This window comes from Lepisma saccharinum, chromosome 26 (assembly GCF_977018435.1).
Source record: "Lepisma saccharinum chromosome 26, izLepSacc3.1, whole genome shotgun sequence".
Classification (NCBI taxonomy): domain Eukaryota; kingdom Metazoa; phylum Arthropoda; class Insecta; order Zygentoma; family Lepismatidae; genus Lepisma; species Lepisma saccharinum.
Window position 1 is genome coordinate 8,592,596 of NC_139254.1, and position 27,483 is coordinate 8,620,078.

The 27,483-nt window shown below is 38.7% G+C and overlaps 1 protein-coding gene across 2 annotated transcripts in view; it reads right to left on the minus strand.

The window, feature by feature from the left end:
- iav (transient receptor potential cation channel subfamily V iav) overlaps positions 1–27,483 on the minus strand; it is a 208,395-nt gene that overhangs the window by 83,567 nt on the left and 97,345 nt on the right. For both annotated transcript variants that reach the window (XM_083112163.1, XM_083112164.1), the window contains exons 2-4: positions 10,303–10,441; positions 7,509–7,817; positions 2,752–2,974 (exon numbers count right to left, since the gene is read on the minus strand). In XM_083112163.1, coding sequence (XP_082968289.1) covers positions 2,752–2,974; positions 7,509–7,793 — 508 coding nt within the window. In that variant the 5' untranslated portion in view covers positions 7,794–7,817; positions 10,303–10,441. The remainder of the gene's footprint in view (positions 1–2,751; positions 2,975–7,508; positions 7,818–10,302; positions 10,442–27,483) is intronic.

The following is a 27,483-nucleotide window of genomic DNA, read 5'->3' on the forward strand; positions in this document are numbered from 1 at the left end:
GCCGCCACCGGAAAAGCTTGGCATTATATTTCACAAACAAATGTCTTGGCCGCCATATTGGATCCAAAGACACGGTGGACCAAACATAAATTAAAGCGATAATGGTGGCCAAAGAGCGAAACTCAAGAGTAGGCTTCACCGAAAGTATTTTAAGTTTGATGGAAGAAATCTAAATTTACCACAATAAATTATTTAATCCATTGCCAAAGATTTCAGTTGAAATAATATTGAGCTTTCTCATTAACCATGTTCACAACTAACGCGTTACGTGTTGCGTATTCCTAACAGTGTCTTTTTGTTGTAATTGTTAAAAAACAACTATGTTAGGAAACTTAAATATGCAAGTTAGGCTAGCAAATGAATTTAAAATTCATGATACTTCAGGGAGGAGCAAACATAAAACTAAAAAATTATTAAAAATGCAATAAACTGCAAGAAATTCTGAAAAACTACCTAAAAGGGAAAAAAAATCAAAATGCAAGAAAATGAAAAGAAAACAATGTTTCCTGGTCTGAAGAGAAGCACACTACTATCAGATTTAGCATTGTCTTCAAAGCACAGAAAAAAAAGATGATTTTTCATCAATTTCCAAGTCGTAGTTATGACGTAAGGAGCACTTGGGTGAAACAGCCAGTCAGCCCACTCCGTTATGTGGCGTACATTATAAGTTTACGTCTACATGCGTTGTCTACACGTAATCTACGTTTAGATTACATCGGATTGTAGTTTACATAGACTACGTAGACAATCTATAGTGCATTAAATTAATTTTCAAGGCTTCCATGAAAGGAAAGTGACATTTTCAGCTATATTGGTTCCTAACTAACTGGCAAGAATCCTATTTATAATAAACTGTTTCTTCTCTTCTATCATCAACTATGGAAGAAGATAAATACCAGTGGCGTAGCATGAACATTTCGGGTGGGAACGCCAAGTCCGAAGGAAGGGTCGGCCCTTTCTTGCTTAATAATTTACTTATGGTATTAGTCGCCACAGGTATTGTTTATTTGCCTGAAGTCAGCTGGGTTTTCAGACCTACTATAACGGCTGGGGATACGTCGGGCTGACCCCCCGACTATTCCAATACTGGTTGAAGATTTCCGCCACAAATGTTTTGAACTCTGGTGTTTTATACCTTTTTTAATACCTTTCTGCATGACGCAAGTCATTAAAAACCTACCTGAATCACAAGCGCCTCTGCACAACAGTAGACGTCATTGTTGTGGGTGATCCAACTACTGATTGATTTGGTTTATTTTATTTCGCTTTTCTACCACTTTTGGTTAATTGCGAATATGAATATGAGTGAAGATATTGATGAAGGGACACTGACAAAGAACACCCGTACTCACGCCGGGATTCGAACCAGGGACCTCTGTCGTCTTGGCGCACTGTGCAAAGCAGAGTGGATGATCCAAATATCGTACACTCTACTGACGTAACAGTGCCGATTAGTAATTCAGACCACTGTTTATTACATCTTGAGAATGCTGATAAACATTTTAAAATAATTTTCTCCAGAGACCATTCGATGTTAAGAGTTTTCAAATGAATGCTAAACATTTCCATTCACACAATATTAAGTAGTTAGATAATAACGAAAAAATACACAATAAAAAATTAATAGTTTTGCGGGTTAAGTGGTAGAGCAGCCACAGGCTGAATTTCTACCACGAGGACTTCACCAACTTATTTGACAAAAACTGTGTTGATCTTTCAGTTTCTAATGCACATCGCTGTTCGTGCGATAAATTATACAATGCAGTGGCCATTAAGAAGCAGTATATTTGAGATTGGTAAAGTTACGTCAGTCAATATTGCGTATTGTAGCATCACATAGCACAGTTGCATGAGCGCGAAGAGCGAAGAACCGGGTAGGAATTGTGCCGCTGTCGTCTGCTTCAGAAGGCAGGAAGGGTCACATGAACCAATCACGGTAGACCTCTCGTACGCTGGCGTAAGAGAGCCCATTTACGCGCGTGCTGTAGAAATGGAAGCTTTCCCTCCAGAAAGGCAGCAAGGAATATAGGAGTCCTGTACGCCGAACCTGCTCGGCGTCCGGCCGTGAAAGGCATTGAAAAGAGATGTTAGAACGAGTGTTGAGAGTGGAGCGTTGCAAGCGGATCGCTAAAAATAGCTATTATAATGCCATGAAGGTCAAACATTTATGAAATTAGTCACGTTTTACTTTATAATCACAGCATTTAAGCTTTTTTGAAATTTTAAATCTGGGAACGCCGGGCGTACGGGCGTACTATAACGCTACGCCACTGATAAATACTATGAATAAACAACAGATGGCAGTCATGACGCAAAGTTAGTCTTTTTCCCATAAAACACTAGAATACTTTATGTTAGTTTTTTTTTCCTATGTGAGAAATTGTTCGAATTTGGAAGGAAGAGCATGAAAAGTTCTTCTTACACATCAGCAACTGATACGCAATATAATTTTGTTTTACTTCCACGGCGCCCTTTGCTAAGTTATCACCTTTCGCCATGTTGTTTACATAGATTACGTCATCTACGTGTATAAAATAGTCTACGTGTACAATGTAGACTATCGTTGTTTACGCGTAAACGCACATCACTGGCCCCACTACTGAGGGGCTAACTGATTGGGTCTTTCACTGGCGCGCTTACAAGTGGAGGGAGACTTTTGGCGGGAAAAATAATTCTTCAATTGACGACATGATTGACGAATGACTGCACACGAAAAAACAATTCCTCCGTATGAACAGGAAGCATACGTACCGAGATATTCCTCGCCTTCCACAACGTCCATGGCCAGTTTAGGGAAGCACTTGATCAAAACTCTGGCGAGTCGAGTATGGAGTCGCATGTCGCAGATGATGAGCACGTGGAGGAGCGTCTCCCCCAGGGACCCCCTGTACTGCATCTGCCAGCACGCCTCGTGGTCCTCCCACTTGGCGAGAGGGTCGTGGGGGCTCAGGGAGGCCTCGATCGGAAGAACCACCTGCATAAGAAAACAATCTGATAAGGACATGTACAGAGAATAAAAGTTTCTTGTAATATGTTGAAGAAATCACCTATTCATTGATTTCAAAAAAGCATATGATTCGGTCAAAAGAGTTAAATTATATAATATATTAGTAGAGTTTGGAATACCTAAGAAGCTTGTTAGTATGATAAAAATATGCACCAGTGAAACAGAAAGTAAAATTCGTGTGGGTATTAATATGTCTGACAAATTTACAATTCATGATGGGTTAAAACAAGCAGATGCATTATCACCATTGCTCTTTAATTTTGCCTTAGAATATGCTGTTAGGAAGGTAAAAGAAACTAAAGAAGGACTAAAATTAAATTGTGTGACTCAGTTGTTAGCATATGCAGATGATGTAGACTTACTGGGGGATGATGTGAATACAATTAAGAATAATTCTAAAATATTTTTCAAAACTGCTAAAGAGATAGGTTTGGAAGTTAACAAAGAGAAAACTAAATATATGATTACAGGCCGAAACCAAGTGTTAGGTAATAATCAAAATCTAATTATTGATAACAACTCGTTTGAACCATTTTCCAAATTCAAATACTTAGGAGTAATATTAATAAATGAAAATTATATTAAAGAGGAAATAAAAAGTAGGCTTAATTCAGGAAATGCATGTTACTTCTCTCTTCATAAACTTTTGTCTTCTCGTTTAATATCTAAGAAATTAAAAGTTAAAATATACAAAACAGTAATTTTGCCTGTAGTATTATATGGGTGTGAAACTTGGTCCCTTACATTGAAAGAGGAACATAAATTGAGAGTATTTGAAAATAAGATCCTTAGGAAATTCTTTGGACCTAAAAGGGATGAGGAGACAGGTGAGTGGAGAAGGTTACATAATCTAGAACTACATAATTTGTATTCATGTCCAGATATTATTAGAATAATTAAATCAAGAAGACTTAGGTGGGCAGGCCATGTGGGAGAGGAAAGAGGAGTTTACAGGATTCTTGTTGGGAAACCTGATGGTAAGAGACCTGTAGGAAGGTCAAGACGAAGATGGAGGGACAACGTTGAGATGGACCTAAGGGAAATCGGTAGGGATGGAAAAGAGTATATAGAACTTGCTCAAGATAGGGAAAGATGGAAGGCCTGTGTTGCTGCAGCCATGAACCTTCGGGTTTAAGAAGGCTAGGGAGTTAGTTAGTTAGTTAGTGGTTGGATATTTTTAAGCGTGTCAAAATAATCCGTGAAGTGAGGAAAAAAACATATTAGTTGCTTATTTGGAAGCACCAGCGTCATGTAAACCGTACACAAATAATTATTTTTATTCTGGGGCAAGTGCCCGAGTTGCCCTTCCTTAGGTCTGGCTCTCTGCTGATGATACATTTCTGAGGCGACGCGAATATGTATACATTTATTACCAGGGTGAATAAAATCATGATTTTTATTTAAAATATCATTTTTGTTGATTTTTTTCATTTAAATCTGATGTTTTTTTTATATAAATCGGATTTCTTTGATATAAATCGGATTTCTTTGATATAAATCGGACTTCTTTGATTTAAATCTATTATTCTTTTTTAAAAAGACATGCTAATAGATATAGAAAGGCTTTGTCTAGTAAATGGCCCTGTAAAATATTTGAACAATTTGATTAAAGCAAATAAAAAAATATACATAAACATACATTTTTCTGTTTCTGATGCTGTAACTACTATGGAAATATTTGTTGAGTTTGTTAATGAAACTAATAATAATGTTAGTAACTTTTCTTCCAGTGACTTAAAACATCGTGCATGTACTCTATAATTGTAACATAAAATATTAAATTAAATATTTCTATAGTTTTGTACCCGAATTTTGGAGATTCTTCTAACGATACTTTGAAAAAATATCAGCTGCCATATTCATTAACAGTTTAATGATATTTATGGCTTAACATGTTTAGTATGGTTGTATATTTTTCTACACAAAATGTTTGTTATTTCTGACCATAATATTATTGAATTTTAAATCAAGAAAAATCCTGACAGCTTCACACCATCACTACATATATTTGATTTCCTTCTTCCTACCTTAGAACCTAATAATCACTATTAAATGATTACGAGATTAATGTACTTTCACCAAAAGTGTTTCTGATATCTACAAAATTCTTATGTAGGGACTACATTATTTTAAAAATTATTAATTTAGAGCGATTTAAATCGGTAATCATTTAAAAAAAAATATCAACCTCATTTAAATGAATCCATCCTGTTTATTACCATATTAAAATATTTCTCAATACTTCACTCACGTCATGTCGAACATTTAGTATCAGTTATTGTCAAAGGATGAGTAGGAAACTATGATCCGTATGCATCAAGTTCAGTTCATGTAAATAATGGATTTTTTTTAATATTTTCAAGACAATGAAGTACATAAGATAGATTTTGGACAGCAAGGAAAGTAGTCTGTGACATTTTTAATACACACAGTTTGATCTTTGGCGTTCCCAGGGCCAATAAGGTTAATTTATGTATCATCAAATTTGGTGAATGCACATAATTTATACTTTGCATCGTTATTCCGTTGGGTATCACAATGTTGACAGCGGCGTTGTCAAAGAATTTCGTTTGTGTTCGCTGCAGTTAGCTCAAAATATTTGCAGGTGAGGGCTGTTAAAGTCGTCTCAGGATTCACTATCTTCTTATCTCTGTTTTTCCACTTGCGTGACATCTTTCTTTATCTTATCTTCCTATATTTCTCCCACTGTCATTTTCTCCTTTTCTATATTATTTTCCATTCACTCTCTCTCCGTCTCTCTATTCTCTTCTCCATGTTCTTCTCTGCCTATTTTCTCTCTCTCTTCCTATATATCAATTTGCTATTCTCCCTTGCTTTTTGCCCTTCTTTATCTTTGTATTTCCTTCTTTCTATCTTTCTTTATCACTATATACTGTCCTCCTCCTCTCTCTCTCTCTTTTTCGTTATCCTTGACTTTCCTTGCCTCTTCCTTTATCTCAGTCCCTCTCTCTATTTAATCCAGTCTTTCTTTATTTCAGAATTTCTTTCCAACCTTATTTATTTCCGTTTTTCTTTCTTCATCTCAGTCTTTCATTATTTTCTTTACTTTATCTCAGACTTTCCTTATCCATCTTTGACTATCTTTCGTCCCCTTTATTTCAGTATTTCTTTCTTCTGAGTGGTATCCTGGGTGTGTATGTGTTGATCAACCCTTTACTATGAACAATTACTCATCATATTGTAATGTTTGAAAATTCTCATCTACGCCACTTCGCAAGAGGGTAGTCTAAGGCTTTATTCCGGTGGGACGGTCGCCGACAAGGAAACACAATTGAAGAGTTTGCTGCAAAAAGAAGTAGCTTCACTTTCAAAGGTTTTAGTGTTCTGTATCTTATCGTGTGCAATAAAACCGCCGCTTTCAGTTGGTGCAAGAAAGGAGTAGCTCCAAGTGATAGTTCTCGCGTTACTCACGAGATGGAGCTGACTGTTGGGTTCGTTTGGTGCAAGAAGGCACCTCCTTGACTCTGTGTTTTGCGCCAAATGCCTGGTATGGTTGGTTGACATGAAGGGTACATGTTAGGTATCTGTTCTGACTTCATTATACAACTGTATTCTTATCTATTTCCAATACAACATTACACATGGTATCACTTGTTTGCACCAATCTTTTCCCTAGAAATCAGTAGATCATCCGTTTGTGGAAACAAAGAGGTATCTCCACCAACAAAACATGTGCCAGGTCATCTAGAACATATGTTTTGGGTGAAGATATTGTCCCAATTCTGAAGGAAGACCTACAGAATGTATTGAAACAACTTTTGTTCAAATAACCCTCCATTCCAGATTTCTAATCGTTTTTTTTCTCACTTTGCCAATAATTTATCAAATTAGAGCTACCTCCTTTTTGCAGAAAACCCTTCACTGAAAAATGCATCATAAATCGAGTCCTCCTACGTCTGACGTACAAATATGAAGAGAAAAATTATACAACGTAAATATTCCTATTGGAAGGCATACATCAAAATTATCTGAAATACAACAATAAGGTTTGGTATATAGGAATGAGAAAAGCTTCAAGTTTTGTTCTCATTATCAACATACTTGTAAACACTATCATTGTGGCGCTGGTGTAGTGTTAAATAAAATGGCGACTTTCCCAGGACCTTACACCTCTAGACTTCTGATTTGGAGCTTTGTGAAAGACAAAACCTATTCCGCTGAATGTGCAACAGCTAAAGAAGAGAATAAAAAACGCCCTTGCTTTGGTGGACGAGGAGTTATTGGGGAAAAGTGTGGCAAGAACTAGAATTTCGATGGGATGTGTGTGGCGTAACTGGTGGAAGCCACATTGAACATTTGAAGACATTCATGGAAACTTGAAGGTTACTGATTGATACACAACAAATATCATTCTTGTGCTCCATATAGTTTAGTCGAAACAAATTCAATAAATTCTTAAAGTTGTTTACTCATTTATGAAACCCTGTGCTTCAAATGAAAATTCGATTATCGATAGGTATCAAATATCGATGAAACTTACCTGATCCTGGTTCCTGTATTTCCAGCGGAGGTACTCGGCCCTCTTGATGACCTGACCGTGGCCATTGTTGTACATGAGGATCCCGAACTGCTCCTTGATGAGCTTCTCCACCTCCAGCATCCCCCCCACGTTGTACGCGTCGATGAGCTCCCCACCGTTCTTGTAGTTGGCCAGCTTGTACAGCAAGCACTCGTCTTCGCTGGAAGCCTGGGAGATGACCCTGTCGAGGGCCGCCCCTGCGTTCAAAGATCCTGGTCCCTTGCCTCTGCAGCAATGATTACCCATAAGTCACCGGCACACTCGCCGCATCTGGAATTGACGTTACAGTGATTACTCGATTGAACGTTATCGTTCACGCTGGCCAGAATACAAGTATTACACACAGAACCCAAAACGTGTCAATTGACACATATATTTTGATTTCAATAACACGTTAACGTGCATAAACTACAAATGATGCACCTTTTAGTGTGTCAAAATACACATAGGAATGCATTGAAGAGTATTTTTATGAGATGAAGTTCCGTGTGATGCACTAAAATGCATCAATTTGGAAGATCAGACAAGATCATTTCGAAGATAACAAACTTTCACTTTTAATGCATCAATTGACACAGCTAAATGTGTAATTTTGTTATCTTCGAAATGATCTTGTCTGACCCTCCAAAGTGATGCAAAGTGATCTCCATCCCATGAAAATACCCTTTAATACATTCTTATGTGTCAAAATACACATAGGAATGTATCATTTGCAGTTTATGCACGTTAACGTGTTATTGAAATCAAAATATATGTGTCAATTGACACGTTTTGGGTTCTGTGTGTAGAACCAGGGATGTTAAAGGTACAGAAATTTTATAAATAAATTCCATTCCGGTGCAGGAGAGGAAATCAGCAAGTGTAAATGGGTTGTGGACCGTAAAGAACCTTTTTATTTGTAAAGTATTTCAATTTATTTATTTATTTATTTATTTATTGCGTCTTGTTTATCATGGCGAAGTTAAGGCTTTGTAGCCTTTTCTACCACTTAACCATGTTTACAACAACATTTAAACCATTACATAGAAAGGTAAATTTTAAAATATAAAAAGAGAAATATAAAATTACAAAGAAAAAATTACAGAAAAAAATGATAAGAAAAAAATACATATGGGAATAAAATCCTAACCTATACACACGAACATACAACAAAACACACACATACACACACACACACAATCAGATATTCATGACAGTAGTCAGGGATTTGAAATATTAAGGTGAATAAGGATTTTCAGTGTTGTTCTACGCTTAACTGTAAGCAATTTATCACTAAAATATAATGTGCTAACTATTTGTGCCCAATAAAAAATGTTTTAATTGCGTCTTAAAGACATATACTGAAGATGAGTTTCGGATTTCGAGGGGCAGTGAGTTCCAAAGACGAGAAGTAGAAACGGTGAAAGATTTTGAATAAAAATTTGAGATATGAAGGGGGATGAGTAGTTGAGTTCTCCCTCGCGATCTGGTGTCAAGGCTGTGTGATTCGGAAAGCATTGAGAATCTGCTCGAGAGATAAGCCGGTTCCTTTGAACTGATTGCCCTATAGAGAAGGGTGAGGTTGTGTACCTTTCGCCGATCAATTAATTTGAGCCAATTTAGCTTTGTAAAGAAAACGGATAAATGGTCCCTATATTTCAGATCGAAAATAAAGCGGACGCAGGTGTTTTGTACTCGTTGAAGACGTTGAGCGAGATCATCTGGTACTTCGGAATAGACAGAATCGCAGTAATCGAAGTGTGGAAAAACAAGTGCTTGCACCAGTTTGATTTTAATGCTAACGGGTAGAAAATGTTTAAGCCGAACAAGAGCGTGTAATGCAGCGAAGGCTCTTTTACTAGTTAAATTTACGTGATCTGACCATGAGAGATGCTGATTAAACATTACGCCCAGATTTTTGGCTGTTTTACTTAATTTAATAGCTTTCCCTAAGACCATTATGGGCGGGAGGGAAGAAATTTCAAATGCTGAAAGCATTTTTTGTGAACCTATAATAATAGTTTGGGTTTTAGAAGGATTAATTAGTAGCCCATGATTAGCTGACCAAGTACTGATTTTGTTCAGATCATAATTTATATCGCGAATTGAATTTTCAATATTCTTTGGAGGAAATGACAAATACAGCTGAACATCATCTGCATAGATGTGATATTTGCAGTGTTCGAGTGCGTCAGGAATATGGTTAATGTACAGAGAGAAGAGGAGTGGACCGAGGACGGTTCCCTGTGGGACACCGGCGCTGATTGATCGCCACGACGATTTCTCACCAGAGTTGAAGACGCATTGTTGGCGTTCATTAATATACGAACGGAACCAAGCTACGGTTGGGTCAGAGAAGTTGTCCAGGAACCTTTTTTCAGGATGAATTTAAATACGGTCAGGAACCTTTCTTCAATTAAACAAAACGCAACTTTGACCGTATATAAATTGTGCGAGATAAAAGATCCCGATCCTCTTGTGAAACCCAATAGAATCTATTAGAATTTATGGATCCCTGAACCTTTAACAAGCCTGGTTAGATCTTTCAGATCTACGCAACACTTCGTCCATTGACAGTGTAAATGTTCAATCTCCAAATTGTAAACAAATCTGCATATTTTAGCTGCGTTCTATTTACTATTCAATTGTATCATTTCCGCTATTGTTTGATGCCTTCATACAACCAATATTGAGTGTGTTTTTGGTTCATCTACAAAATTTGGAAGCATCACACACAGAAAAACAAGTACTCTTACACTCTTTAAAATCATCTTACCATTCTCCACTCAACTTCCACCTGTCTTGTTCTACCAGATACTTTCTCCAAAAGTTTATCCGTATTCCATGAATCAGAAAGATTGTGTCAAAGACACATCCACTCACACCTCAACAGTCTGTTCCCTCCGTGTACTTTTCTGCAAAGAGAGATACGAGATAATGTCCATTATAAACAATAATGTAAGGGCGCAAGAAGTTTCAAATATGGCTCGGAAAGGCAAGTTACAATTTTAACAAAATTGTGGAGGGGTAGTAGCCCAAAGCTTTAAGGGGAAGGGGGCAGCGCCAGATAAAAATAATTGTATGTGTACGGTTTACGAGTTTATAGGACGCTTGGTGGTACTTCCAATTAAGCATGAAATTTGAATTTTCCTAACTTCATGGATTGTTTTGACATACAGTAAAACCTCGTTAATCCGGACAGGCAAAAGGCAAAAACAGCAAGAGTTTTGAGTGATACATCATTATAATGTGGGTGTATGTACGTCCTGCATTGTGTGTACAGTATTGCTTTACGTTTTACTGTAGGCTACTGTATAGTGTATTTAGGCCTATACCCTTTAAATACACCATAATAAACATGTCTTGTTGCTATAAATGGAGTTTTAATGCACTTTCTACTGTTCTTTTAGGTTATTTCAGTTAATCCGGACTTTCGTTAAACCGGTCAACTTATCCTCCCCATTAGTCCGGATTAACGAGATTTTACTGTACTTGTAACTGTACAAAATTATTGAAATGGCGGTCCAAAGTCTATTTTTTCGATACCTACAACCAGTGATGTGCCGTAGACTATAAGTTTACGTCTACATGCGTTGTCTACACGTAATCTACGCGTAGATTACATTGGGTTGTAGTTTACATAGACTACGTAGACAATCTAAAGTGCATTTAAATTAATTTGCAAGGGTTTCATGAAGGGAAAGTGACATATTCAATAGTATTCCACTATATTGGTTCCTAACGAAATGAAAACAATCCTATTTACAACAAAATTTCTCTTCTCTTCTATTATCAACTATGGAAGAAGATAAATAGTATGCAAAAAAGACAACAGATGGCAGTCGTGATTCAAGAGTGGTCTTTTCCCCATAAAACACTAGAATATTTCTTATATTACGTTTCTTTCTAGGTGATAAATTGTTCTAATTTGGGAGAAAGAGTATGGAAAGTTCTCTTCACACATCAGCAACTGATACGCATTATAATTTTATTTTAATTTCACGGCGCCCTATGTTACGTTATCACCTTTCGCCATGTTGTTTACATAGATTACGTAATCTACGTGTATAAAATAGTCTACGTGTAGAATGTAGACTATGGTTGTTTACGCGTAGACGCACATCACTGCCTACAACGCGTAATCATTTAACTAGCAAAATTTCCGAGTTTCTTACGTTACTTATGCACAATTTTGACTCGTGTCTCCGGACTAATAGTTTCCTAAGTTGCTGATAGATGGCACCAGTGCTCATATATCTAAGCATTGATAACGACAATTGAAAATGCTGTAGGGTACAGTGGGATCCATGAGTATTACCGTGCAAATTGTCCATGACCAGTTTCATTACTTTTTCTCTTACATCCTGTGTGTTTTTACGCGATGGATTTTTATGTGTCCTGGTGAAGAAGTTGTCAACAGCTTGTTTTGAGTTTTCTTTTAATTCTTGAAGCTCTTATTGGGTCAAATAAAGTGCACGAACATGGTGATGGACAATTTGCAAGGTAATACTCATGAATCCCACTGTACAAGGTAACATTATCGTATGAGGGAAACTGATTCCTTCAAATTTCCTTCAAATTTACAGGAGAAAGTACTTACAGAAATCATTTTCTTTAGCGTTGCGGAAGTTCCCGAATATAGATTTGATCCATTTTAATGTGAATGCGTGTTGTTTTCTGCGAAAATCTCTGTCCGACACGCTGTTTCTGCTCCCGCCATTTGCTTTCTGCATGAGAGTGCAATGTTCCGTGTGTTAAGATGATGCAACCCCGTAGCCAGTGTTTCAGCCTCGCCGTGTTTTCACTAGAACCACTTTTTTAAATTTTTTTTGGAACGCGTTTACAATACCGGACCACTCTCCAATTGCTATGAAATTTCGCCTACTCACTAATTGAGACCTCCTAATCACGAATCTGCATGTAATAATTGGCGGTCAAGTATGGAAATCGATAAAAAAAACGAAATGAACTGTTTTCTTAACGTAACGTAACCCTACCATAAGAACAGCAGCTCCACGGAACAAGCCATTTTCCCCGAATGGGTGGCACTTATCGCACAATACTGTAGCAACATTGTGTTCTGACGTCACAGGAGATAGCTTTTTCATGTTAGGCAATACAAGGTAACGCGTCTCTTAGCGAAAATATTAATTTTTCTTTGTATTTATGCTAATGGAACCTAACCTAACAGGCCTAACCTAACCACGTAGGCATTCCTCGTCTGACGTCAATATTCAAGGTTGCAAGATTGTTGTGCGTAAAGGAAGAGCATTAACGAATTGCGAAAGATGGTTCCGACTCGAATGGGTGTCACTTATCGCATAACACTGTAGCAACATTGTGTTCTGACGTCACAGGAGATAGCTTTTTCATGTTAGGCAATACAAGGTAACGCGTCTCTTAGCGAAAATATAAATTTTTCTTTGTATTTATGCTAATTGAACCTAACCTAACGGGCCTAACCTAACCACGTAGGCATTCCTCGTCTGACGTCAATATTCAAGGTTGCAAGATTGTTGTGCGTAAAGGAAGAGCATTAACGAATTGCGAAAGAAAGATGGTTCCGAATTGCTGTGTATGGACAATGAACGTGGTAAGTCGCAAGGTTATTTTACAAGTTCTACACGTAAATGCGACGTATTAGCATAATTTCAAATCCGGGCACGAAAGTAGATATTTTCCGGTGAACGAGGTTGCAACACTGCATAAATCGACAAAACACTCTCAGAACGCCCCCTAAACCAGTACGCTATCACGGCCATAGTGTGTTACAGATTCGAAACAACAAGTAACAGTAAGTACTCGTAAATAGAAGAAATAGACATTATCTTAGTTAGAAATGCATTATTTCGCCTTAAGAAATGTTCCGCAACACGTTAGCAATGTAAAGAAGTCCGAAATATATGAATCGTAGGTGTTTCCCTTATACGATAATAGTACCGGGTACAAACCTGAAAACGACATAAAATGCACAGTAAGAAGATGCAAATTGACAGCCCATTCGACAGAATAGCAAAAAAGAATACAAAAATTCCAAAGTTAAAATCTTGGACAAATTACAGTTTTTTTAAAAAACTTATTTTTAATAACCATTTCAGTTTGAATCAAATTGTGCAGGTCTCTTTATAAACTCAACATAATCGATATGATCTGTAATGTATAATTAGTATGAGTGTTTGTGGGAAAAGCCATGAACATTTTCACATTCTATTTACGCACGGCACACTAGTAAAAACCATTTTTGAGATAGGGTCAAATGATTATCGCTTTCATATATAGGCCTATCCAGGGTGACTTCCTCCCCCTCCTGGAAAGTGAGTAGTGAACATTTTCATTTGGTTCATTGTGCTTGTTACGTTGGCAAGTGTTGCCCTTCAAATAGTTCAAACTAAAGTATTGCCACAATTTCGAAGTATATATTCCTTGCCCTTCATGGAAAGTATTGCTTGACTCCTTACAAAAAATTCTGGTTACTCCTATGTCGCCATATTGGATATTTTACGCTATTATATTTCTAGCGAGTTTTCTCAACAACAAATAGGACAAATTGCGCTTATTTTTAAAATAAAACGCCCATAAAGCTTGATTTTACAGTCTCATATCAGAATATACTTCCGAAAATATACGCAAATAATAAATAATATAATATACTTGAAGAGTTCTTTTAAAGAAATAACATTTGCCTCAAATTGATTTTGTAGAGAAATGGATGTCATTAGTGAAAATAATATTCAGCACACTTAAAAGAGCAATTGAAAGAACGTTAATCTTCTAATAATCTAATAACACTGGTCAACAGCCAAAATGCGACATGAGTGATATATACAATTTCTAGTCAATATTGGTCCCCTAAATACGAAACTGTCATTAATAATCGCAATTGACTAATTATAATTGAGTTACAGGTCATTGTTGATTTGGAAAAGTTCCCTATATATATGGTATTGCATAGCTGTAAGAACTGAATGTTGAGTTTTACTTTTCTTATCTTATCTTTATTTTTTTGTTGTAAGGAAAGGGGGAACTCTTCAAGATCAGCCACAAAACTTCTTTATTCATTGTTTTGTGAGGTGTTCATTTGTGCAGACGTGATTGTGGCTTTGTAAAATAGGTTGAGTGTGTGTATTTATCGAAGATCGTGTTTGCGTATTACGTGGTTCGTTTATGGTAAGGTTGGCATCTAATTAAATTGCTGAGTGATTTGGCAAAAAAATGCCACGTAAATGCATTAACAATGCTAACAATTTATGTTATGTTCGTGGTCAAATTGTGTTTTCTGGACAGCAGAGAAATATTACCCCTGCTGTAAGAAGAGCTTACTATCTGTATTTCGGTAAATACTGCAAATTCGGAGATGAAGATAAAACTTGGGATCCACATTTCTGTTGTAAGACCTGCTACACGAATCTGCTGGACAGGTTGAATCACGAAAGACCATCGATGCCATTTGCTATTCCCATGATTTAGTTGGAGCCCACCAATATAACGTATGTCCAATACTAAAAAGAAGACAATTGTATTTCCAAATATTCGTTCTGCTACTCGTCCTGTGGCACATAGTAAGGGACTACCTGTTCCAAAAACCCCTGAATCCTATTCTGTTGTCTCACAAGACGAACCGTACGATCCACAACCTTCCACATCTACAGATCCTCACTTTGCAGGTGAAGTGAAACTTACAGAACAGCACAAGGTTAGCCAGAGTGAAATGAATGATTTAGTGAGAGATCTTGAACTTTCAAAGGCAAAGGCAGAGCTATTAGCCTCCAGACTTCAACAATGGAATTTTCTGGCTAGTAATGTGAAGGTGTCATTTTATCGTAACCGTCAGAAAAAGTTGGAAGAATACTTTTCTACCGAAGGAGATCTGATATACTGCAGTGATATGGATGATTTAATGGGGGCTATGGGCATTAAGCACATCTGAGGAGTGGCGGTTGTTCATAGATGCATCGGTATTAAGTCTAAAAGTTGTACTGCTTCATAACAGCAATCAATTGGCATCAATCTGATATGTTCTAGTATTTATTTTTAGACGCGTCGTATTATTTTACTATTAATATTAACTTAATAATACTCAGCGATGAATGATGAGACTCGGTGAAGTACACAGACTCCTCTCAGGTACAGGGATAGTGTTAGGCAAAGACGATATTCACTGCACAGAGAAATAAAACCACCTTACTGCCGTATGTATAAACTGAAAAGTTTTATTCTTTATTCATTGCAATTATAATGCAACTATACTTGAGACGAAGGCGAGGATTTCGCTTTGTCGATGAATTGACTCAATTAAAACGCAAAAAACTCAATGCGTGGCTCTCGGCAAGCCTATGATCACATACACCTAGCTTGCGCCCCGAACTACCACACCAAGAGATATGCAATGATAACTGAGCCAATATTTGCTCTTTAGCCTTTTATTTCCAAATTAATCCTTAGGCTAACTTTATTATTTGACGTAGAATGGTTGCAGTATTGTGCATGTCATCAATGCATGGCTATCGGCGTACCTATGATCACACAGGCCTAGCTTGCGCCCCGAACTACCATACCAAGATGTATGCACAACACCAAGGAGTTATTTTTAAGTTTAAAAGCTTCGTCGATCCGTGGCGAAAAAGTGTGATGATCTCTTACACGACATCCTCGCTTTTATACTATTTTCGAGAACACAGATTAAAGTACAGATGAATCACTCACTATCTACAAAAGGATACTATCAACAAAACTGACATCTATACATCTTTAGAAATACAAATTCGTATAGTGCACTCTTGCAAACAAAGATACATTAAATTACCCATAATGTAACACAAAGTACGATAAACAATAAACAAAAGATATACATTACAAACAAGGTGCATTATTACATATAATAAAAAAGAAATTACGCTTTCTTTTACAAAAATAAATACATTAGTGTCATATCTTCTACTGGTGACGTCACATAAAAATGTGGATCATATCATCTGCCCCTTCCTTTCGGAAACTAAGTTTCAGGAAGGAAGTTATCTACCTGGAGGAAACTTAGTTTTAAAGTACAGAAAAACTCTTTCTTTTTATCCTCCGAAAAACGCACCAGTTTTAGGTTATCCAAGTTAACCTTATCATATAATTCTTTAGTCCTTGGAATTAGCAATGTCACAACATTATTTTCCACTTTGTCCACTAGATAAGGTCTTATCCACAACATAAATAACTTTTGAATGGTCCCATCTAGTGAGGAGCTTAAGGAATGGTTTTTAACCATCACGAAGTCTCCAACTGTCAATGTCTTGGCGTTTCCCTTCTGTTTTAAATCCTTCGACAGCTTCTTCTTCTCCCTGACTTGGGCTAAGAATAATTTGGACTTCCAATCCGGTTGGGCTACTTCCCTTTCGGGCCAATTGAAATGGGTTAGGATCTCTCTGGGTATGGGATGGTTGAAGAATAGTTCAGCAGGTGAATATCCAGTAGTCTCAGAAATGGAATAATTAATTAACCAAACAACTTTTGATATGTATCGAGACCAAGTCTGATGTTCTCGATAACAAAATAAACGAAGTAATCTGACTATCTCTTGATTTGCTCGTTCTACCATGTTCCCCTTTGGATTGTAAGCTGTTGTGCAAACGTGATGGATACCAAGCTTTTTGGTAAATTCGTGCCACTGTTTAGAGGTAAACTGAGCTGCTCTGTCGCTCAGGGTAAACGTAACGTTTGGATAGTGAGCAAAATATCCTCTCTGAAGCGTGTTTATAATTTCTATGGTGCTGGCAGTCCGTAAAGCATATGCGGAGACAAAACGTGTACCCACATCAATAAGGCTCAAGATGTACTGGTATCCATTAGACCGAGGAAGCTTCCCAATCAAGTCCAGAGAAAGCATCTCATGAGGTTGCTTGGGCCTGATATGAAGGGTCTCTTTGTGTATCCCCAATTTGTCTGGTTTACTCTGGGCACAAATTTCACAATCTCGGATGTACTGTATCACGTCATCCTTCATGCCTTTCCAGAAGTATCGTACTGCAAGTCGCTTCAATGTCTTGGATACTCCAAAATGTCCAGCTTCATCATGAATTACTTTCAAAAGAGGTTGCTTCATTATCACCGGAACACACAATTTCCAAAGGGACTGATTGTCTGATCCTCTCTTAAATAAAATTCCTTCTTGAATGCGATAGGAACGATGCAATCTGAGGTTAGGTTCCTGCGAATTTAGAGATTGGAGCAAATTTTTGCAGAATTCATCTTCAGATTGTGCCTCTCTCCACTTGTCGACGTCATCTATTTCTCCTCTTTCGGTCCACAGGTAGTTTATTCTGAATGTCTGCTGGCTATTTTCAGGTTGAATCTGGGGTATATCATTAGCAGGATACCGAGATAAAATATCTGCCAGATGGTTTGGCGACCAGAGACGTATACTATTTTATACTGGTACTGTTGGAGTTTTAAAGACCAGCGAGTCAAACGACTGTTCCAGTTACGGGCGTCTTGTAACCATACCAACCCTTTATGATCACTGTAGATAGTGAAGGGCCTACCTTTCAAATAAACAGCATACTTCTCAACTCCAAAGATTATGGCCAAACATTCTAACTCATGGATGGAGTAATGGCGTTCGTTCTCCTTCAGTTTTCGGCTTGCATACTGAATGACCTTTCTTTCTTCACCATCCATTTGGAAAAGAATACTACTCAATCCTTTCCCAGAAGCATCGCATTGGATACAGAATTCCTGTTCAAAATCAGGCTGTGCTATTCAGCGTCTCTTACAAGTTCATTCTGCAGTAGCTGGAAACTTTGTTCTTCCTCCTCTCCCCAAATCCAGCGTTGATTTTTACCTAACAGCTTGGTGAGCGATTCAGATTTAGCTGCAAAATTTTCAATGAACTTCCGCCTCCAGTTGGCGAGGCCAAGAAATTTCCGAACATCCTTTCTAGTTTTAGGTTTAGGAAATAACTTAACGGCTGAATTTTTGTCTGGTTGGATTTTGATCGCATCTCCAGAAACAATGTGGCCCAAGTAGGTGACTTCCTTTTTGACAAATTCACACTTTCGCACCTTTACAGTCATCCCCACTTCTTGGAGTCGCTGCAACACTTCGTCCAGATGTTCGAGATGCTTGGAGAGTTCTTTGTCGAAAATCAGCAAGTCATCCATATATTGAGTTAGATACTCTTCGGTTTCAGGACCAAATACAGCATGCATGGCAGCTATGAAAATTGACACAGCACTAGAGATACCAAAAGGCATTCGAGCAAACATCCACTGACGTCCTTTATAGGAGAAGGCAGTACATGGTTGGCAGTCAGTTTTTACAGGGATCTGTAAATATCCAAAAGCCAGATCCAGATTTGTAAAATAACGAGCACCTTTAAATTTTTGTAAGGCATCCGAAATGGGCTCAACTGAATTTCGTGGAACACGTACAATTTTATTCAAATTTCTGAAGTCAATGCATGGGCGTACTGTACCGTCAGGCTTGTCGACTACAATTAAAGGGTTCAAGTAAGGGGAATCACAAGGCATTATAACACCCCATTGTCTCCACTTTTCTAATTCTTCCTCCAGGAGTTCCCTTTTTGCTATAGGTATGGGATATGGAGATCGATACACAGGTTCTGTGGTGGTGAGTTCAATCTCACACTGGACGTTTTTAATAGTACCTGGTCTCTCGGAAAATACATCTCTATGCTTCAATAAGACTTCTTTCAATTGGCTTCTACCCCATTCGCATAAAATCTCATTCGCATTGACCTTCTGCAGAATGTCGTCAGGACTAGCCGTCCACTGATCGACATGGGATTCTTCACGGACATTTCTTACATACGTCCCTTTCGAAGATCCATTATTCACGAGGCCCTGCTCAACCGGAACTCCGTCTACGGTGAGGGATAACTTCTCGCGCTGTAGGTCAATTCCTGCTTCATATTTCCTGAGGAATGGGTAGCCCAAAATAAAGTCAGCTTCGAGACCTTTCAAGACAAACATGTCCTCCAATAAATTTCTTTCAGCAATCTCCAGATATACTTGTATACATCCCACAACTCTAGTTTTGTTTCTCCCAGTGAAATCAGTCAGCCTAACATTTGGACATGTTTGTAACTGCAATGACGGCAGCTTCTCTTTAATCTTCTTTAAAATGGCGTAGCTCATGAGATTACATTCGCTGCCAGTGTCCAGAACACAACTAAAATCGACGCCTGTTACAGTTGCCTTAATTAATGGAGCCCTGGGTAAATTTTCCTTTCTAACTGCCTGTTGTAGTGCTCTATCAAAACTTTGTTCTCCTTCATTGAGAGTCAGCACAACAAAAAGATGATTGTCTTCACTATTTATAACGCTGTCATCTGTTCCCAGAGAAGTCCAAGATTTTAGCCCAACCGTGATCGGGAACGAAGAATTCACGTTGGGCGACTGGCTAAATCCGACTGCATACCACTCGGATTAGCACTAGTCGATGGTGCCCAACAAAACTCTCTTGTTATGTCGACGCTTTGACGTTGCTCGTTCGTCAAACGTGAAGCAGAAGGTTCAAACGGAGGCGCCGTCGCTCTCAAGTTACTGGGCCCACGTGCGTAGTTGTTCCTGCCATCCCTTCTAGGAGGATTACGTCGTCTGTTGTAATTGGAATATCCATTCCTCTGGTTCTGCATAACTTGTCTGACTCTGGGTTGTTGGTTTCCAATTCTATTTTGTCTGGGAGCATTTCCCTGGCCTGCACCTTCCCTATTCCACACAGGCTTCCAACTGTCCTGCTCTTCAAGCACCTCGAATCTTTTCAAAAAATCAGCAAGCTGTCGTACAGTTCGAGGAGAATTAGCCAAACTGAGGCTGCGGGCTCTATATGGAAGTTGAGAGATAATTAAGTTCACTATCTCTGGTTCTACATAACGGGCAGACAGATTGCGGTAGGCTGAGTAAATGGACCATGCGTATTCTTCCATACTCATACCAAACTGCTTTGAATATCGACGAGATCTCACTGCCGTCAGCTGCCTCTCTTTGGCCTCTTCAGAAGCATATTGCTTGCGAAAACGGCGGCAGAAATCGGAATAGGACCTGAACTCCAACTGATTTGCTCGAAACCAATGCTCAGCCTGGCCTTTGAATAACCGAGGAATAATTTCCAATCGGTATTCGTATGGAACTTGCATTAAATCAAAGTTGATATTGAGTTCTTTTAAATACTGTTCAGCATTCTGGGCTTCCAGGTCTCCCTTGAACTTGGACAAGGAATTAAGGTCTGCCATCCTTGGGGTTCCTGTCGTCGTTGATCGCTGAGTTCGCGGTGGTGACTCATCTGACCCGCTTCTCACATTTCCATGCCTTCGTGTTCGCTTCCTGATATTCGCTTGATACTGAGAGTCCGAGCTGGTGCTGGAAGAGGAGGAACTGCGATCTTTTTTTTTTTGCTAGACGTTTCCTCTTTGCCCCTTCTTCATAATGACGATGCCGTGCCCTGGGAGATTCACGCTCTCTGTAACCTCTATCATCGCCCGAAAGACTAAAGGTAGGTGGAACTGCAGAGGCCACTTCATTAGCTCTTGAATCAGCAGTAACTCGTGGGCGACATACTTGTTTGTCTTTTCTAGTTCTCTCTCCACCTGTTCTGTCCATCGCTTCATTTAGTTCAATGTTAATGGTTGGCAACACTGCACTCTCAGCAACTGCAGACGGATGACCAGCTGTTCGAGATCCAGTTTCTGTTTCCGTTTGCCGGGAAACGTACATAGTCTCTAACTGATTTGTAAGTTGTTCTACTTGAGTCTTTATTTCCTCAACATCCTTGCTTCTTTGAGACACAACTACTGAAATCTGACTAATATTTTCTTGGACCTCAGCCCGGAACTGTATTTTGTCAGTCTCGGCCTCGGCCAATATCTGTTCCATCGTCAGCTGTTTTTCAATAATCTTATTGCACTCCTCAGTGAATCTCGAATTAATATCCTCTACATCGATGCGAACACTTTCCGTGGCTTTATTAACATCGGCTGCCAAGCTACGCCGGAACTCTTCAAAGTCCATCTCTCTAGCCTGTCGAATTTCTTCAGAGAATCGGGCCCTAGTATTCTCGTTCTCAGACTTTAGTTGTTGTATTTCACAGGCCATCTCGCCTATTTCAGCTCTTAAAGCTTTCATAGATTCATCGTGCTGCTTACCGATATCATCCTTTAATAGCGCACATTGTCTACAGATATCAGCCTTCAAGTCGTTAATGGAATCAGCTTGCTGTTTAATGTCAGCCTGTAATGTTTCAGACTGTTTGCTAATATGAGTCTTCAAGTTATTAATGGAATCAGCTTGCTGTTTAATGTCAGCCTGTAATGTTTCCATACTTTCAACTTGCTGCTTGCTAATTCCTTCAATCATGGCTTTTAAAGCTTCAAACATATTTAATGGATCAGATGTAATAGTTGTAGACAATGATTCACATTCTTCACAAACGAAATCGGTAGCTTCGTGGCTTTCAGATCGAACATCTAAGCCACAACAGTCATAATGTAGAAGCTTTGTACATTTCTTGCACACAAATGTGGTTTTATCTTTATCAATGTTCCGACAACAATCGGGAACATTAAGCTCTGAACTTGAAGCAAGATTTTTATTTGCGCTACGCAAATGTTTTCTTTCCATTTCGAACGAAGTAGTTCTGTGCTTTTCTACAAATATAAAAGTTTAGTGCTCTTGCACAATGAATCTCAACTTTAAACAATTGTCTTGCCCTTGTACACTACAAAATCGAGCCAACACGTTGAGCTGCCACTTGATACGTTCTAGTATCAAGTATTTTTTAGACGCGTCGTATTATTTTACTATTAATGTTAACTTAATAATACTCAGCGATGAACGATGAGATTCGGTGAAGTACACACACTCCTCTCAGGTACATGGATAGTGTTAGGCAAGGACAATATTCACTGCACAGAGAAATAAAACCACCTTACTGCCGTATGTATAAACTGAAAAGTTTTATTCTTTATTTATTGCAATTATAATGCAACTATACTTGAGACGAAGGCGAGGATTTCGCTTTGTCGATGAATTGACTCAATTAAAACGCATAAACTCAATGGAATCCATAGTTTTCAGGGTCTCTAAGATGAATAATGACACACCCAATGCCGTTCCACTTCAAGTTCATCACCTATCGGTATGTGGGGGGGGGGGTGCGAGGGGGTGAAGATTAAAATGTCAAAAATGAACAAGATTAGTATTGAATCCATAGTTTTTGGAGTCGCTAAGCTAATTGGTGACATTCACGACGACCAAACTCGGTACACAAATGACTTACAATCTGAAAAGATATACTATGGGGTGAGACCCCTAGGGCACCCCTAGGGTTGGGGTGGGGTGGGAACGGGGTTACATGTAAAAATAATCGAAAACGACCAATATTAGTGTGGAATCCATAGTGTTCGGGGTCGCTATGATGAATAGTGACACTCCCAATGCCGTTCAACTCCAAGACACCCCTGGCACCCCTAGGGGTGGGGGTGGTAAGAGGGTGACATGTAAAACGACCGGTATCAGAGTGAAATTCATAGTTTTCGGAGTCGATAAGATGAATAGTGACACTCCCAATGTCGTTCAACTCCAAGACACCCCTGGCACCCCCTAGGGGTGTGGGTTGGAAGGGGGTGAAATGTATTTTTTTTTTTTTTTAATATTCATGCTATATACTTTAACCACATGACGTTTTGTGGTGTTGAGAGAATAACAGGGGGAGATTTGGAGGAGGGAATAAAATAAATTAAGGCAATTAAGCATACACGTTTCTTGGCAATTGTGTACCAGAATCCTTGGCCGGTCAACACGCTACGTCTTCAAGTACGTCTTGCTTGCGCAGTTCAAAACTGTACAGGAAGAGATATTGCAGTTCTGGCACGTCCACACGCTACGTCTTGCTGTACAGTTTTTCTTACTCAGTTCCGCGCTGTCCATCACGGAGGAAGTGCTACTCTGGTAAATTTTCGCAGTTTGTCGTCCAAAGAGAAGGCAAATTAAACGTCTTAAGATAACGAGACGTTCAGGATGGTACAGTCATTAGCTACTGAAAATGCACCAATTTTCTCACGTGACGTTACTTCGTGAAGTTCGTGGTGACAATCATTTTGCTTATTTACTTATCACATATGTCCGCTTATAAATATGCGAATAAATAAACCTTCATTGTAAACGTATCATGTTATATTAGCACTACCTAAAAGAGTATTCCAATAGTTCACTAGGATTAGTTTTCCTAATTCCATAGAATACTTTACAATGTTCAAAAATTAAATGTTAACATAAATACCCTTTCTTGATGATTCTCTAATGAAAAGTGTACTTACAATTCAGTTTGCTTAAAAATATTTCCATTATAAATAATACAATTAATTGCAATGTACAAGTTATTTATATTTTCATTACTTCATGCCGCTCTTTTACCTCTTGCATTAATCGTGACGATGAGGATAGATGACGAAGTGGTGATGGGACGAACACAGTGATATAGACGGACATCAATATGGTTCGAACTTGTGACATCTGGCTTTCTAGGGCACTACTCTGACAGTATTGCCATGGGGATAAGGTACGCGGGTTATCACTTCAGCGAAATGGGCATGAATCATTACAGAATATGTATATGCAGATCAACCTACTAATTTCAGAGATCAGCATGTAGAAAATTTGACAGCGTTAATGAATAATGCTGTATACCGTACAATTTATATTTCTAGTTTTTATATCCACTTTATGCACAGATAGGCTGAACGGGACTGGACCTACAGTTCAAAGTGGTATCCGAATCACGTTCAATGTGCCTCGACGACATATCGAACCCAAGACCCCTTGATTACAAGGTAACGGCCTAATAACCAAGCTGTCGCTGAGGCCTTGAACACATAATTTCGTGTGAAACTGCCTTGCACTATTTTACATGATTTTTCACTTTCAACTTCTCTAGTGTATTCTAAATTAGTTGTGTACATAAAATTAAGAACATCATCTTGGTTGGGATTAACCTAAAATATAGAAAAGCGACGTCAACAAATTTTGGCGCCTTTCGAATCTGATAGCATGGTTACAATAGCATGTCCGTAGTTTTAAGGCACAAATGAATTTTCTCCTTTCCTCTGCATATGTGTATCCTGCCATAGAAAACCAGATAATAGCTGTATTGAGAAGCACTGAAAAAAAAAAGAAGAAGTATTGAAATGTGAGAGAGGTGGTCAGAATTGTGTCAACGTAGGCTAAAATATATCTTGCAATTTTAACACTCTACATCCCAGAGAGGATGGTCGGTAACGCGTCTGACTACCATGCTCAAGGTCCCGGGTTCGATCCCCGGCCGGTTCAAATCCGGGAACTTTTCTAACGGTGGAAGCGGCCCCGGCGCCTACCCAGCGTCGAATAACATGGGTACCTGGGGGAAACCCTGGGGGGTAAAGGCGGTCAGGGGCGTGATGCTGATCACATCACCCCCACTCACGACCGGATCAAGAAAGTGTGGGGCGTTACCCCCACACCCCCTATACGCCTTCATGGCGTGGTGCTATGCACAGGGGAACACTTTACCTTTTTTTTTTTACATCCCAGAGAGGAAATCGAGACCGTATCTTTTGGCAAGTAGATCGCCTGTGTACCACTCAACACGCTCGTCTACCGAGATAACTACGTAGGACAAACATAAATCACAGAAGGGGGCTATACGCTAAGTTGATACAAACCAGGTTAGTTATGAATAGGGAGCGGAAGTTGATGAAATGTCATCTTTATTCAGACATTTCGGACACGATGCCCATTAAATATACACAATATTACACTTCGTCTAGAACCCAAAAAAGGTAATTTTAAAGTGCATTTTTTTTTTGCTTTTTTTGCCAATTTTCAGGTTTTAGGTAATTTTCCCCGATTTTCGGCATTTTCCCGTCATTTTTCGCAATATTCGGTGTATTGTTTCGACATATTTTGTCACTTCTTTCATTTTGGTAATATTCTTGAGTCTTTTCACCCAGGTGAACATAGGCATCTCGAAGGATTTATTTTTCTTTACAGTGCCAAAGAAACACACCACACTACATCACCAGGTAAAGCTGCGGGAAATTAATGCACTTTACACCAATTCATTTAATGTATACGACTTTTTCATAAAATTGTTTTAAAATTATTCGGTTGATTCCATTGGAAATCCTCGTTGCATATTTTAATTGAATGTGCATGTGGTATCATTTGGTGCCTTTCTTTTGAAAGCAAGATTGCATTTTGTTTAATTTCATTTTCATTTCAATTTTTAACCTGAAACTAACAAATTTAATGGTCATTTTTTGCATTTTTACGTCATTTTTTCCCCATTTTTTAGGACATTCTATAGGTCATATACCTATATGTTTTAGGTCATCAACTTTCGCTGCCTAGTTATGAACTTAAATATTCCCTTGAAATTTTCTAAAGATCATGAAATGTTCTTGTTTCGCGAAGAACGCTTCCCCGCTCCCATGCCCCCAGAGGAACGGGAGCCGCTTTGCAACTCAGATGATATGAGTTTTCACGACCGCGATGCATCCACGTTCTTGCTTTTCCACCTAAAGTGACGGCTCCCAACTATTTGTGTTCAAAGTACACATAGACTATGACTGCACGCAAACTTATGCAATTTGTTTGGCTCCTCAAATTTGGAAATACTCCAAAGAGCTTTTTAGCTCCCAATCTAGCACAGTTAGTACTAAAATTTCATTTTTTCTTCCTCCGCACAATTGCGATTGCGTCCACAAGAATCCGTCGGCAAGCAAGATTGATTGTTGCAAAACCATAGCTTTGAGTAAGTATACGCCTCACACACAATGTCTTGGTCTTGATACAATTCAAAGATGATAATAATAAACTGATTGATTGAAAGCAGTGACCGAAGTTTGGAGAAAAGGCCCTTGACGCATTGCAATGCAACTCTTCACTTGCAATCCAGCTCTTCGCGAGGAAGCTCGACTGAAAACATAGCCCTGTCTCGTATTGAGATTTGCTGTAGTGATTTCATGAAGACCCTTCTATTCAGTTTTTGGGGTCTAGCTGATTGCCCGGCGTTGCCCGGGTATTTATTTATCCCAATCTTCTATTACACAGGAAACTAATGAATTCTAACTATAGTGCAAAATGAACTTGGATTTGAACGGCATTGGGAGTGTCACTATTCATCTCAGCGGCCTCGAAAACTATGAATTCCACACTAATATCGGTCGTTTTACATGTCACCCCTTCCCACCCCCACCCCTAGGGGTGCCGGTGGGTGTTGGAGTTGAGCGGGATTGGGAGTGTCACTATTCATTCATCTTAGCGACCCCGACAACTATGGATTCCACACTAATATCGGTCGTTTTTTTAATATTTTTACGTCACCCCTTCACACCCACACCCATATGGGTACCAGGGGGTGTCTCACACTCTCAGTACTTCTTTCCAGATTGTAAGTTATATGTGTACCAAGTTTGGTCATCGTGAATGTCACCAATTAGCTTAGACTCCGAAAACTATGGATTCGACACTAATCTAGGTCATTTTTGACATTTTATTTTTCACCCCCTCTCACCCTCCATCCTGATAGGTGATGGAGTTGAACGGCATTCGGAGTATCACTATTCATCTTAGCGACCCCGAAAACTATGGATTCCACACTAATATCGGTAGTTTTCGATTATTTTTACGTCACCCCTCCTACCCCCACCCCTAAGGGTGCTAGGGGTGTCTTACCCCTACAGTATTTCTTTATAGATTGCAAGTGATAAGTGTACCAAGTTTGGTTGAAATCGCTCCAGGCGTTCGCGAGTTATGCCGGGACAAACACACACACACATACATCCATTTTTATTAGAAGATAGAGAATAATTTAAATATTCCTGCCAGGATTTGAAATTTTGTGCTTTGAAGTGAGGGAAAGGAAACTATAATCCTTTTATCGCGTCGAAAAATCAAGAAAAAATCATTTATGAATTGTA